Source organism: Blennius ocellaris (genome assembly GCF_963422515.1).
Source record: "Blennius ocellaris genome assembly, chromosome: 3".
NCBI classification, from domain to species: domain Eukaryota; kingdom Metazoa; phylum Chordata; class Actinopteri; order Blenniiformes; family Blenniidae; genus Blennius; species Blennius ocellaris.
Window position 1 is genome coordinate 14589225 of NC_137652.1, and position 14777 is coordinate 14604001.

General features: G+C 41.5%; 2 protein-coding genes across 2 annotated transcripts; both read left to right on the forward strand.

Annotated features, from left to right (window-relative positions):
- The first annotated feature begins 4920 nt into the window (after positions 1 to 4920).
- Positions 4921 to 9741, forward strand: ap1m2 (adaptor related protein complex 1 subunit mu 2). The gene is made up of 12 exons (XM_080520977.1): positions 4921 to 5081; positions 5715 to 5871; positions 6560 to 6627; positions 6787 to 6917; positions 7046 to 7193; positions 7659 to 7785; positions 7887 to 8029; positions 8371 to 8442; positions 8701 to 8859; positions 8971 to 9096; positions 9365 to 9440; positions 9529 to 9741. Exons 1-12 carry the CDS (start codon positions 5040 to 5042, stop codon positions 9552 to 9554), a joined length of 1275 nt encoding a protein of 424 aa, XP_080377103.1. The 5' UTR covers positions 4921 to 5039; the 3' UTR covers positions 9555 to 9741.
- A 110-nt stretch (positions 9742 to 9851) lies between these two features.
- cdkn2d (cyclin-dependent kinase inhibitor 2D (p19, inhibits CDK4)) lies at positions 9852 to 12029 on the forward strand (the record flags this gene model as incomplete). The annotated part of the gene is given in 4 exon segments (XM_080520978.1): positions 9852 to 10340; positions 10650 to 10811; positions 11681 to 12006; positions 12008 to 12029. Coding segments are annotated over 3 exon segments (489 nt in total). The 5' UTR covers positions 9852 to 10340; positions 10650 to 10670.
- Positions 12030 to 14777: the final 2748 nt, after the last annotated feature.

The window sequence follows — 14777 nt, forward strand, 5'->3', positions numbered from 1 at the left end:
GTTTCTCTGCTCCAACACACCTGGTTGTAATGAGTGGCTCGCCTTCAGGTTTTCTATAGAACGGAGGACTCATTCATCTGATTATGGTGTATTGTTGATGTATGGTTTCATAAACATCCTATGTAATTCATGTCTAGTATTGGCTGTTCTCCATGTTATGATACACACTATGTCTAATATATAGCTAGTTGAGGAAGCTGTGGTCGGGCGTCAACATGAACTAAGAAGTCATTTAGGAACAATAGAGTCTTCATTAAAAATAAATAGAAATGAAGCACAATTTTGAATGTCACAAAGCCTTGAATTATGGGTGAAACTGCTTGGTTAGTTTAAAGTGGAGCATCAACTTTAACTTGATTTTTTTTTTTTTTTAAGGAAATGTCCTTGAATTGTTGATAGAGTTGTGAAAGTTGGAGACATCGCAGATACACTCCAGCGATAGATTCAGGTTTGACGTCAGTGATTGGCTCTAGTCAGGGACATCATTTTTGTGTGCGGGAATCTGTGGTATGTCGTCTATCAGGTAATGGGAACAGCACTGTCAAAAAAAAAAAACACAAAAAAAAAGAAAAAACTCCACACCCTGTAGACCGACATCCCACGAGGCTCAAATATATCATCTTTAGTTTTCTTAGTTTTCCTCAACTCCTTTTTGAAATGTTGGAGAATTTAATCTTATTTTATTTCTTCATTTGGAGCAGCACCTGCGCTGGCACTCTGAAACTTTTACAGTGTGCTAAATATGCAATACCCATGAGGCACGGAAACCCCTGTGACAAATGACACTTACCTCCTGCTGGTTGTCATTGGCATCCTCTCATTACTCTTTCATGTTTGTTTTGTTCCTATTGGCCAGGTGGCATCTCACACCACTGACTCGTAAGCGAAGAGGAGTGTCTGAAAACTGACGGTGGGGCGGGGATGAGAATGTGGATGGAGAGTAGATATTCCCTTGTCGACGAACAAGGGACATATTGTTCTCATGAGTAGATAAAAACAATGCTATGTTTGGCCTCTGCTTGACAACCTGAGGGTTATACCAATAGGTTGGTCGCTAAAACAGCAGGGAGGGGGGGGGGGGATTCACCTGATATTTGAAATATTGATTTTTCGTGTAATACAGTATGGTGTGACATCTATCGTATCTAGCCCTGAAGATGCTAAAAGTTCTCTGTTGGACCTCACAGCTCTGTTGGACATCACATATCTGCCCCAACATCAGCAGTCTCAGGGTATTGTTAATCACATTAGGTTTCCTTGACATCCTCTTCTCTCAGATGCATCACACTGAGCTCTGCTGCTCTGATTATCAAAGCATTGCTCACTTTTTCACAGGACCATCTATCCTGTGTTTCTTTTCTCTGCATAAAAAAACCTTAACAACGTCTTATATTTCTTTGTCTTGTATTATACGATACTTTCTGAAACTCTAAAATGTTTTGAGAAACCCAGTTCACCTCATTCACAACCACAGAATGCCTCTCACACGTGAGAAGATTTAGTATGAGTCAAGGAAAAACATTCAGCATTTAATATAAAAATAAACTGTATCATTAGATATTTTAGTATTTTAAGCTTCATGATTAAAAAGATTGATGTTGCTTCATTCATCCTGTGAATTGTGTTTGTTAAAATACCATGAATTCAGTTTCTATAGGGATCATATTAAATGCTTAATCAGTTGAATACAATAGAGCAGGGTGTCCAAACCCGGTCCTAGAGGGTCCCTGTCCTGCATGTTTTAGTTCTCTCCCTGTTTCACCTGAATCTAATGATGATGTCATCAGAAAGGTTGTGAAAAAGCCTAGTAACAAGCCCCTCATTGCAATCAGGTGTGCTGCAACTGGGACCGAGCTAAACCCTGCAGAACTCCGGCCCTCCAGGACCGAGCTTGGACACCCCTGAGGAATTGTATAGGAAACCTAATGTTTAACATTCCAGTAAGTCAAATGTAGGTCAGTTGAGTAGGAGCTGCAGATGTAAAGATTTTTTTTTTCTCTCTCCATGTGTAAGAAGAATTTTCTTATGTTTGTGTTGGACTCCGGCCACTTCAAGAGACCGGATAACACGAAGAAGACAAAAATAACAAAAACCTCCTACAGACCTTGGAAGACAGATTTGGGGAAATGTCTCCAACAAAATGAGTAAAAGCATATTTACAAGTGGATATGACCAAAGGATCTGTCATGAGTTTTACTGCAGCTCATATCCTGTGTGAAGACAACAAGTCTGAGGTATAGCTGTCCCTATATCACTGAGATAGGCATGTCTCATTCGGTAAACAGGACCCAGATAAGAGGCACCAAAACTATATGGACAAAAGGAGGGGGATCTTGGAAAAGACTGTACTGCAGCTGGCCTTCAGAAACACACATTCACACGCCTCTCGTTTGATCGAGTGTTAATCTAAGTCACAGCCTTCCTACACACGGCTGATAAGGAGCTGAGTCCTGGATCTGGGGCACAATACCTCACGGAGGGGCCCACAGGGATTTATGGCTTAAAATGTTCACCGGACATGTGAGCAGTGAATGTTTCAATGACTCTTAAGCTAAAAAGCTGCTGGTTTAACTTAAACTTTAAAATAGACAGTGCTAACAGCTAAGAGAGTTGTTTAGAGTCTCACTTCTCAGTTTTTTTTTGTTCGAGCTGTTTTTCTTCACTGACATTCAACTCCTGTGCTCCAGGAACTGCATTTGTCCAGTCATGTTGACCCAACTACAATGTTCTGCTGGAGTCAAGAGCCAACGAGTTTTACTCAGATGCTGTATATTTTGCTTTGTTCAGACGAATGTAATCAACTTTTATTGTCAATTGTTTGTTTCACCTTTGTAGATGATGGCTTTCATTGTGATTACAGATCCATGAATGTGCGGCGGTTTTACCAGAACTGCTGATTATTTCAGCCAAGTAAGGAAGGAGGAATGTACAGTATGTTGATTAATATAAAATCTAGGCCACCAGGTTCCTTTCATTTCATATTGATACATCCATCCATCCATCCATTAACATTTACATTCTGTAAAAAGTAAATGTGTCCTGCATGGTTTGAACGTGCACTCAAAAACAACTTTAAACTTTACATTGTTTCACTCCACAGTATTTCCATATGTTTTGAAATTTACATCACGTACATTTAGCTATTCACTGTAGCGCTTGACAAGCAGAGTTTCAAGATAGAAAAAGCCCTTCCGTTTTCAGTCTTATTGCAGTATTCGACATAACCATGGAGAAAAATACTTAATGTTGAGATGCAAACTTCATCCAGCGACATGTCCTGTGTTTGATATTTTTTTCATGGAGAACATCCTTGTTCCTTTGGTGATACTTGAGTGATTCATTGGCTAATCTATTATAAATAACTTCTGCATTTAGGAAAATTACACCTCAAAACTAATCTGAGCGTACACTGTGGATAACGCAATATAAGAGGGCCCATATTTGAAGGGCCATTATTTAAATAACTGGTGACAGAAAAAAATAGAAATGGTTTCTCTTCAAAAAGCAAAGTTTTCCATTAGATAATCAAGCAATGACGCAATGAGCCAAGGTCACCGCTGTTCACCTATTCTCAGTGACTGATACCTCTGACAGATACGTATCATTACAAGGTCTTTGAAATCTGTTCACAAGTGTGTGTTAAAGATAAAATACCAGCCATAATCACACATGCTGCACAAAAACAATACCAGAGTTTGACAGGGGATTACAAAATAAATGGACAAATGAGGTGCCAGTGTTTAAATATAACTTGTGACTGTAAAGCTATTAAACAGTTAAAAAAAAAAAATGATGCATTGTGTTAATAAAATATGACTTTGGATTCAAAGAAAAGGTCATGCAAAGAACACATTAATTGAAATGTACAAGAAGTTAAAGGTCCAAAGGTTGATTCTCAAAAAGAGCATGATTTCTGGTACTGTTGGCTCTCCTCAATACCAGATCATTCATATTCACGAGTGTCTATACATCATAAAACCAGCTTATCCAAATTTGAGATGTGTGTGCTTCCACAGAAATAGAAATTCATGTTTGTCTCACTGACATTCATTTTGTATTACGATGTTACAGTTTAACTCGCTGTAACTCGATCGTGGCTGTAATTGTGTACCTGAAGTCAGCTCATGTTGCTCGTGCTCATGTTTTATCTTCCAACATGTGAGACATTGCTGATGAATATACAGTACAGTTCTGGACAAAACCGGTGTGTCTTACACAGCCGCTGTTCTATGTGTGATCATTTATTGAGTTTAACTGGAGAAAGCTATTTGTTGACTGATGTATGATGGACTATCTAGTACTAATTATTATCAGTGTTTGTCCTAGCACTACTAGTAAGGTCCAAAATGTCTACTAGCACTACAGGTTTACATGTTGGGCCTTTACTAGTAGCACGAGTGGGCATCTTTGCCTTTAGTAGTAGTGAGATAAAACATACCTTACTATTCGACTTGTGGACATTTTGGCATTTACTAGTAGTAGCAGTGAGGTCAAAAATGCCTTACGAGTGATACAAGTCGGCATTCTGGTACTACGAGTCAGGTCTAGGGGGCTACTGGTGTTATAAGTGACACACAACCGTTTATTGGTAAGGTTTGAGTGCACACGAGTAGGCCAAACGTGCCACTATTTGTGGAAAAACCATCACAAAGACAGTCTTTTTACTAATGCCCTCAGGTCGTTCTATTCCTGCGCTGAAGAAAGAAAGACAGCCTTCAATAGGACATGGATGATACTTTTCAGACGACGCTGCTTCCATTCACATGTCTGTGGCTCCCTCTACCGGACAGACCGATCATCGCAGCCTGCCATTCGGCCTCCATCCAACTCAGGTGAGCTGGTAAATGTTTCACCTGTGCGCGGTGACGTCAGAGCACCGTCAGGAAAGACCCGACGTTGGACTCCTCGGTCGATCCAGCTTCGAGATCGTCTCGCTTTTCTATGGACAGACTGAAGTTTTAGCGTCGAGTGCTGCAGCTGAACTTTACACTGAGCGTGTTTACTTTACTTTTCCTGCTTTTTCGGGTCGCACCACCACCATGTCTGCCTCCGCTATATTCGTGCTGGACTTGAAGGGGAAGGTGAGCTCAATATTAGACCTCATTACTGATGTTTACATATTCAGCTTTTGTCTCTCACAAGTCAGACTGCGCATTAACACCAAACTCTTAATCGCCCTCATCTAAGGTTTAGCTGTTCCTTTAACTGTATAACATAAAAAAAAAAAAAAAAAACGTAGTTAAAAATTAATAGAGGGCTACAGACTCATTCATTGGCTATTTCCCAGTTTCACACTTCCGGATACCTGGCTGTGAGTGGGAACGCGGGCTTCTGCCCCAAATGACACAAGTGAAAGTGTCGAGGAGATTCTGGCCACCCTCTGCCTCCAGGCATGACCTGTCCCTCTGCTGCTGTTTGGCCTGCACATGGAACAAACGCTCTTTTCTTCTGCGGCAGAAGAAGCTGTAACCCGAAACACCAGAGAAACAGGAGTGGCAGTTTCAGATGTTGTTTTCTTTTTAAACTCATTGACAAGTTCCTATTTTGGCAGATTAACTTTAGCTCCAACGTGTTTAAAAGTTGCAGGTCGCCCTCCTAAAATTCACTTGAGTTGAATGGAAATAAACACATGCTTGATCAGTTGTTGGAACACCATCTCGCACCATTGCCTGAAGCAGCTTCAATCATCCGTCCCGTCTTCTCCCCCTGTTCAGGTGCTGATTTGTCGGAACTACAAAGGCGATGTGAACATGGCGGAGATCGACCACTTCCTGCCGTTGCTCATGCAACATGAAGAGGAAGGCTTGCTGTGTCCCGTGCTGTCTCGTGGCAACGTTCACTTCATGTGGATCAAACACAGCAACCTCTACCGTATCCTTGTACTGATAGTGGGTCAGATTGTGACAGAAGGCGATTACAGGGCTCAAGAATGTGTCCCTAGCCGGGCTCGACCTTTGGGGGATGAGGTAAAACTCCATCCCAGCATTCAGAAAACACGAGAATGCCGATTTATTGTTGTCGCTCCTCTCTTTTCATTATTCGTTCGTTTTGACTTCAACTTGCGTCTAATCGGGAGCATTATCATCATCTACAGTTGAATTTTCATCTCCTTAGCGTGCGTCATTGAGAACGTCCTTCTGGTGTGCAGAGTTGTGGGTACTTTGAGGACCTCAAAGATTTCCTTGATGCAATCCCTGCATTTTTATGCTTTTTACTTAATTATGGGTTGTTTCTTGGCTATGCCTTAAAGATTATATTTTCCACCCTGAGACTATGATTGAGAATTATTGCAAAATGTTGCTGTAAAAATGTAATCCAAAAAGTATCTGGAGTTAAAATGTGGTTTGTGGAACTAATTTATTTCACAATCGCATGATTAAAAGTAATTGTGAAATGTAATATTTCGCAACACAGCACACCTTGAAGCCTGATACAGGTGAGACCCCAACCATCTGGATAAAGAGACAAATAATGGTTTCGTACGTGACGATCTTTCCGAGTGGCTGTGTGAAGATTTCACAGTCAAGGTGTGAAATGCTCCTGAACAGGATCTATGCAGTTGTGGCCACCACAAACAAGAACTCCAACGCCTCCCTTGTTTACTCGTTTCTCTACAAACTGGTCGAGGTGAGTGACTCATCATCTGGTGCCGTCACACGACGATGGATTGTCATTTAAGTACCTGTGGATATTTATCCAGTGGTGGAGTGGCGAGGGGAGTCTGTGAGAGGTAACCACCAGAGAATTAAATAAGAAGTACTTAAATCGTCCTGCTGCTGTCACTAGGTGTTCACAGAGTACTTCAAAGAGCTGGAGGAGGAGAGCATCCAGGACAATTTTGTGGTGGTTTATGAGCTGCTGGATGAGCTGATGGACTTTGGATTTCCTCAGACGACTGACAGCAAAATCCTTCAGGAGTGAGACACCTCCACTTGCTCGCAAAGATATGAATTGGATATTCAAATATACCATTAGTTGTGTTTGTTTTAAGAGTGATCTGCTGCCTTTGCCGTATGACATTGCTCCTTTCCTCCATCTCTTTCAGGTACATCACTCAGGAGGGAGCCAAGCTGGAGGTGGCAAAAACAAAGGTGCCGACCACCGTCACCAACGCCGTGTCCTGGCGGTCGGAGGGCATCAAATACAAAAAGAATGAAGTCTTCATTGATGTTATTGAGTCGATTAATGTACTGGTAAGAGAGAAAATGAGTTGGATTTCTTATGAGATGTTGCTGTTGGGTCAAAGGGGAACTCCAGGATGTGAGCTGTTGCTTGGACATTTCTTTCCCTAAATTAATTATTGTAAGTTAATAAAAGTCATAGAAGCACAAATATGTAATTACTTTTTAAAAGAAACAACACTGAGATGGACGCTTTTAATGAAGGATTTCTGTAATTTGGGAAACTGATGACAAATCTGTTCTCATTCTACTACTACTTCGTCAGGCTCTATGTTTAAAAGTAAAGTTGTGAGATAATTGCAGCATGCTTTGTTATAGGTAATTGACTATAAAACAGGATTTCTCTCTGAAATATATTCAGCATACATATATATATATAATATGTTACATTATTTTATTGCATTAGCTGTTGGTTTACTGGTTTAATGGGCTTATAAAGAAGTCGTGTGACGAGACTTGATGTTATTGTTTCTTCAGGTGAATGCCAATGGCAGCGTGATGAGCAGTGACATTGTGGGCAGCATCAAGCTGAAGACCATGCTGTCTGGGATGCCAGAACTGCGCCTGGGCCTCAACGACCGAGTGCTCTTTGCGCTCACTGGACGTACGCCAGCCTCCACCGCTTCACCTAAATTCTTGTTTTTCATTTCAGTTCTTCAAAGTGCAATAGTTCCAAATGGTTCTAAGGCTTTCCGGTCTGTTCAGGTGACAAAGGGAAGACAGTGGTGATGGAGGACGTGAAGTTTCATCAGTGTGTTCGCCTCTCGCGCTTCGAGAGCGATCGCACGATTTCCTTCATTCCTCCAGATGGGGAGTCTGAACTGATGTCCTACCGCATCAACACTCATGTACGGCCTAATTTTGTGTCTCTTACTTTTTTTATTCTGATATACAAGTAGGTAATGCATTTTTGTGCAAATGTTAATATTTCATGACTGATTATCGATGGTACAGTGTCGGTACAAATTGGAACATTTGCATTATTATTGATCAACTTAAACCTTTTCAACCTTTTACTGGAAAGAAACAATATACTATGGTTTTATAGTTCTATATACTATTAATAATTTTGTCCATCTGTTCTTTAAATGAACTATATGAATGAAATGAACTTGAAGGTTGACATTGTTGCTTCGTTTGACTTGTCAAAGTATTTGTGCGATAAAACCTTTCGCCGTGTCTTTTGCAGGTTAAACCTTTGATATGGATTGAATCGGTTATCGAAAAATTCTCTCACAGTAGAGTGGAAATCATGGTTAAGGTATTGGACTTTTCAGAGTTGTTTTTTATGTGTTGTCCTCTTTGATGTATTATTGGAACTGTAAGTGGTTTTCAATGCAAAAAGATATTTGTGCAGTTTCTTATTCCAGAGTTGCATGTTCAGTTTTAGTTTGCTAATGAACAGCGATATCTTTGCACTGCCTCTCGAGTGGCAGTTGAAGCGGTTATTGCCAAGAATGAATTATCTTTAAGCCAGCATGAAGGTTTTAAGACGTATCCAACTTTACTTTATTTTCAGGCAAAAGGACAGTTCAAAAAACAGTCTGTGGCAAATAATGTGGAGGTCAGGGTTCCTGTCCCCAGCGATGCCGACTCACCCAAGTTTAAAACCAGCACAGGCAATGCCAAGTATGTGCCTGAGAAGAACGTGGTTGTGTGGACCATCAAGTCTTTTCCTGTAAGGAATTCCAACAGTTCATATCCAAATGATATCAACCTAAATTTATATTTTCTGCCTCTCAATTTGCCCGTTGAATTTCTCTCTCTGTGTGTGCATCTGTCCATGCAGGGAGGTAAAGAGTTTCTCATGAGGGCTCATTTTGGTTTGCCGAGTGTGGAAAATGATGAGCTCGAGGGCAAGCCTCCCATTACTGTGAAATTTGAAATCCCCTACTTCACAGTGTCAGGAATCCAGGTTTGTAAGAGTTGCTATAATTTGGATGACCTAAGAATATTGCCGGAGAAAACTCTTGATTATTCTGGAGCTTCAAAGTTGCTGTGATGTGGCAACTGTTTCTTGTGTCTGAAGATCATTATTCTGTAAATATGTTGTGAAGCATTTGAACATTCCAGTCCTGTAAAAACTGGAGCGCTTACCACCAACAGACTGGATCAAATTCAATTTGATGATGAACGTTCATGCTGCATGCTTCTTGCCTCAACGTATTTCTCTTGCGCTCCAGGTGAGGTATATGAAGATCATAGAAAAAAGTGGCTACCAGGCTTTACCATGGGTGCGCTACATCACACAGAGTGGAGGTAATTTATAATAGCATTAAATAATATTTCTGATTTGGTAGATTAATTTAGTGGCCTCATGATTTTTTTCTTTTTCTATTTCATTTAGATTACCAGCTGAGGACAAATGTGTGAAAGCAGGGGAGCTTTTCATTATACATCCGACGATTCCAGGACTTTAACAGAAGCAAAAATGATCACTTCAAGAGGACAAATTGAATGTTTTTAAAATAGGACTTGTTCTTTGAAATATTAATGATTGTTGGTGAAATGTGTGTTCAACTAAATTTTAATGTGAGACTGCTGCAATCTATTTAAATGTTGCCTTAAATAACTCTAAAATAATAGTTTTGAATGCCTTTTTGTTTCTCTTATTTGTGGTTTTTAAATTACACTTGAACGAGCTTGTGTCAGCATGTAAAAGTAGAGAATGTGTCAGTGTGTTGCGTTATGTGATCCCGGTCGCTAAATTCCGCCTAAAATTAAAACTCCCACCCGCCTTTTTTTCCCCCACACTTGCCTGTGCATGAAATACAACTTAAGGTTACAAATCTGAATGAACTGCCTTTGAAGACATCAACGAATCCAAATCGCCCGCTTTCTGCGCTGCGCCCGCTGATTGGTCGACGGTGACCGTTACCACAGTGATAGCGTAGTAACACAGTTGTAGCGCCGCCTTCTTTCACCATATATGGACGAGCAACACCCTCGGCGCGAGCTGCGATTGGTCGACCTGTGCTGGGGGCCAATGTTTGTAAATTGTAGTCGGGAGACACCGCTGTATGGATCTCAGCGCGCAAATGTATTTTGAAATGTTTCCAAATACACTCTTCTTGGATTATATTTGAAAAAATTACCAGCTCGGAGACGCGGTCGGTTCGGAAAAGCCCAACGACGGAGTGGATAATAACGGAGCGCGAGGTAGGTTGTTGGAGCGCCACAGCGTTAGCGGTTAGCCGGGATGCTAGTTGTTTGTTACGGTCAGTCGACGCGACACTTGGAATAAATATTTCGGCTTCTGCGTGTTTTTTTTGTTTTTTTTAACACCACTTGAATGAAATCGAGCCTATGTAACTAACGGACTCTGTCTGATAGCATGGCGCCGGGAGGGGATAGACGACAGTTTACGTTAGCCGGATGCTAGCCGCAGTCCGTGTACTCTGCCTCTTTTACGCTCTTTGTCATATTTGTTGTTGTGGTTGCTTTTGTGGCGCATCTCGCGCGGAGCAGACGGAGAGACGCGGGGCGAGAATGGTCCTGAGTCAGATGGACGCCGGGCGAGCTTTAACCGCGGAGGCGGCCAAAGGGAACACGATGGAGGTGCAGCGGATCCTGGAGGAATGCAGAGTGCATCCTGACACGGTCAATGAGTTTGGCAGGACGGCGCTGCAGGTGACGGAGACCGCTGTTCGTACACGGCTGCTTTTTGTTCAGTGTGTCACTGTCACTCCTTCTCCATTTTTTCCCAAGTGCTGAAATATATCAGTAGAATATGGCGAGAGGGAGGGAAAAAGAAAAAAAAAAAAAGCCGGGCTGCGGGACACCGGCTCTTCAATGGCGCCCCCCACCCCACCCCACCCCCTGTCCCAAGACAGCCAGACACAAAACCAGTACAAACCCTGCTCGTCCATCAACAAACCTCCACATTCTGCTTTATTTGAGTGATTTCCTGTCTGATCTGGTAGCTTTGTCACGTTTTGTGTCGTTTCCACTGTTTCATTCTGTCACATTTGTCTTTGTGTGTAATTTTCTGTCCTCCTAACCATATTCGATTACTGCCTCCTTTCATGGTTCACTTTGTGACCCAAGTTTGCCCGTTTTTGTGTCTCCATGCTCTGTGCCATATGAGTTGCATTTAATTATGTCGCTGTGCTTTTATCTCTCTCTGTAGCCTCTTCAGCTGCTTCCTGTCTCTTTTGGTTTTTTTCCTCTTTTGTGTCTCTTTGTGGTTGTTTCTTGTCTCTTTACAGGATATCACAGATCGTCACATGGGCTGGGAATAAGAATTGTGTGTTTCTGTCTTGTATGTTTAGGCCTTTGTGGTTATGTTGTCATATCGAAGTACACACCTCACATGAAAGTTGTTTTAATTACCTTAACTGTCATTTTAAAAGCCATAGTTTGCACTCCAGGTCAAAAGTGATGAATTATATTGAAATGTTTCAGTTATTTGGCCTATAGTTATTCGGTGAGCCGAAATAAAGATGTAGTCACTAAGGATTTTGTAAAAGATCCCATCATTTCTTTTATGTCTCCTTCAGGTGATGATGATGGGGAACTTCAAGATCGCCACTTTGTTGTTAGAAAAAGGAGCCAACCCCAACATCCAGGACAATCATGGGATAGCTCCTCTCCACGACGCAGCCCGGACAGGTTTCCTCGACACTGTGCAGGTCCTGGTGGAGTACGGCGCTTGCGTGAACATCCCAGATCAGAGCGGCGCCCTGCCACTCCACATCGCCATCCGGGAAGGTCACCGGGACGTCGTGAAGTTCTTAGCGCCGCGATCTGACCTGAAGCACGCCAGCATCAGCGGTCAGACAGCGATAGACGTGGCGCGGGCCTCGGGTGTGCCGGATATGGTCGATTTTTGCTCACATTCATAGTTAGTCGGGCGTTTGGGTGTGTTCCTCGCAGCCATAACCTCACAAGTTGTTTCGCTTCAAACCTGGTGACTTGAATTTATTGCTGTGTAAAGGGTTATTTTGTGTTGATAGGTTCTCAGCATTAATATGTGAAACAGGACATATTGTCTTGGCAGCTTAAGTTCAGTGGATGGGTGGCTATATACTGTAGACACCTTTTTTGCACAGTGCAGTTTAGGCACTTTATATATACATATATATCTGTTTTCCCTATTCCCTGGGAGTGCACATTTGTAGATATTTCCCCCCAGTGTTTCTTAATATTGTGTGTTTCCACTGTGTATGAATTGAAACAGTTGATTCATCTTATGTTTATCATTTTTACAAAACTTGACATGGTGCACCCTGATTGCTTTGCATAGTTGTGTTTCTGTTGATTAGATGAACTTAGACTTTACGCTTCTTTATTTATTTTGGGAATAGGTATGAATATTCCTTTGTTGTAACATTTATTGTGATTTGTTGAGATGTTATTTATACAAATACTTTTAAAACTAAAGTGAGTTCATTCACTTTGCTATTTGAAGAAGAAAGCACAAAATAAAATGTTCAACTTGAAGTTATGAATTTGTTTCTCGGATTTATTGTGTGTGTGTGCGTGTGTGTGTGCCAGTCCATCACAGAGCAGACACACTAAAACCTACAGTTTTAAGTCACCAATAACACAAAATGAAACACACATGCACAAGAAGACCATGCAAACTCGACACATAAAGGCCCTCAAACCCAGGACCGAACTCCTTTTCACTGAGAAGCCAAAGTGCTGACCACGACACCATTCTTTAAGATCGAAAACAGTTCAGTTCCTCTTGATATTTGAATATTTAATTAGATCAGACATTTAAAATGTATTGTAAAAACCTGCAGCAAGGAAAGCAGCCATGTACTCCCACAGGATCTGCCTCCATTACTTTCACCATGTTTTTAAGACTCCTAGCCGGTATCGGTTCTTGTAGCTGCAGTTCAACCTGCATGTTATTCCAGGCTGCAGGGGCAGAGAACGTAAAAGCCTGTTTGCCAAGTTCAGTGCAAACCTCAGGGGCAGTCGATAAAAGTTGAGTGCAGACAGTGATGCAGGCAAAGCCAAGCTCTGAAGAAACGTGATCACCTGACGTGACCCTCGATGTACTTCTTTGAGCTGAATATGATTTTATGCTTTCTTTAATTGGCCCGCGCCTCCTTCAGGTGATTCATTGTCGTGCTGGAATGCAGAGAACAATAAAAAACCCTCTCAAAGGTCAAACAGATAGCAGCACATTAACTGAAACTGAATGAGGGCTCTGTTTGCGGTGGCCCGTAGGTAACGGTGACACAGTTTGCTGATGCTTTTTTATCCTCTGGCTCTCATGGCACAATGACTATTTTGTCTTCTTGTGCTCCGCCGGCCAACTTCCCCTGTCAAGAACGGAGATACAGTTCGGCTACTGTGCTGCATTGTTCAGTGTGGAGGTGGATGATGTCACAGAAAGATGGTGGATATTAGCGTGGTATTCATGTCTCACAATGTCAGCTTGTTGATTGAGAGACATTTGAACATTTTCCGAGCTCTTAAAACATAAATGTCCATTTTGAGTTATAGCCAGCAGCAGTTGAAGCTCATGTGATGCAGTTTTAAAGGATTTGTAGCTGACGAGTTCTGGATTTCACTGTCAGGAAATACTGTATATACAAATTTGACACCAATTAATCCATCACACCGTCCTCTTTCCTGCTGAGTCCACATGTTGGCCTGGTGGTGAAGAAGCCCAGGCTCCTCGACATCCATACAATGTTTTCCAGGTAAAATCTCTCCAGTCCTGATTCCACCCAGAGCCCTTCTCACAATTTCCCAATGGAAAGCATCGCAATCTCTAACCTCACCTGGTTACAAAAGTTAAACTAAATATGTCTATCATTGGCATCATTTCTACTGTAACTTGGATAAATATTCACATCTTAAATGACTATAGATCAATCTAAAACATGCTGTTATTATTTTCTCACTTATGCTACCAAAAATGTTTGAAAATAGCTTTTTAAACTTTGAATGCAGGATAATAACAATAGTTATTCTGTTTTCACTCACATACACTCAAGTATTTTCTTTTTTGGCAATGTCTATTACATTTTTTTTAATCTTTGGATCAGCACTTTGTTTTCAGCCATGATTGCGTGAAAGCACTTAATGAACTAGTACAGTTTGACAAATAATAAAAAATATTTTACTTTTCCCACCCATATTTTTTCTATACTGTCTTGTGCATTGAGTTATCCGTTCTGGATTCTGCTTCTTTATCTTTTGCGACGACAGTTTACATTGAAGACAAATGTTTTGTTTTTCTTACAAATTCCATCCGTCTCCAATCTGCGCTGGCGACAAAGGCCCCACCGCGAGGTCGAGCTCAGTGACTTCACTGTGGGTGTGCCGCTGCCTGTGGAAGTAGTTCCTGAAAGATCTCGGTTGGAGTAGGTTTGCTCTGCGGGTTGGGAGTTCAACGGCGGCGAGACAGGAGCACACAGGAACAATGAGCGTCCTCACTCAGTGTTGACGGATGAGGATGAAAACACAGGAGGGAAATCATCGTCTCATAAAGTTTTTCACTCTAAATGTTTGGTTCCTGTCAACAAAAAGAGAAGTCAGAGTGTTGAACACACCCATCTGACTACAGTCATGCACGACACGACAATATCACTTTACTAATAGTTTAATTGTATCAGTTTAAAAAAAAAACAA

Coding starts and splice junctions, on each gene's coding strand:
- ap1m2 (XM_080520977.1), top strand. CDS start 5,040: ATGTCTGCCTCCGCTATATTCGTGCTGGACTTGAAGGGGAAG. Junction 6,918..7,045: donor GACAGCAAAATCCTTCAGGA/GTGAGACACCTC, acceptor CATCTCTTTCAG/GTACATCACTCAGGAGGGAG. Junction 9,097..9,364: donor TCACAGTGTCAGGAATCCAG/GTTTGTAAGAGT, acceptor CTTGCGCTCCAG/GTGAGGTATATGAAGATCAT.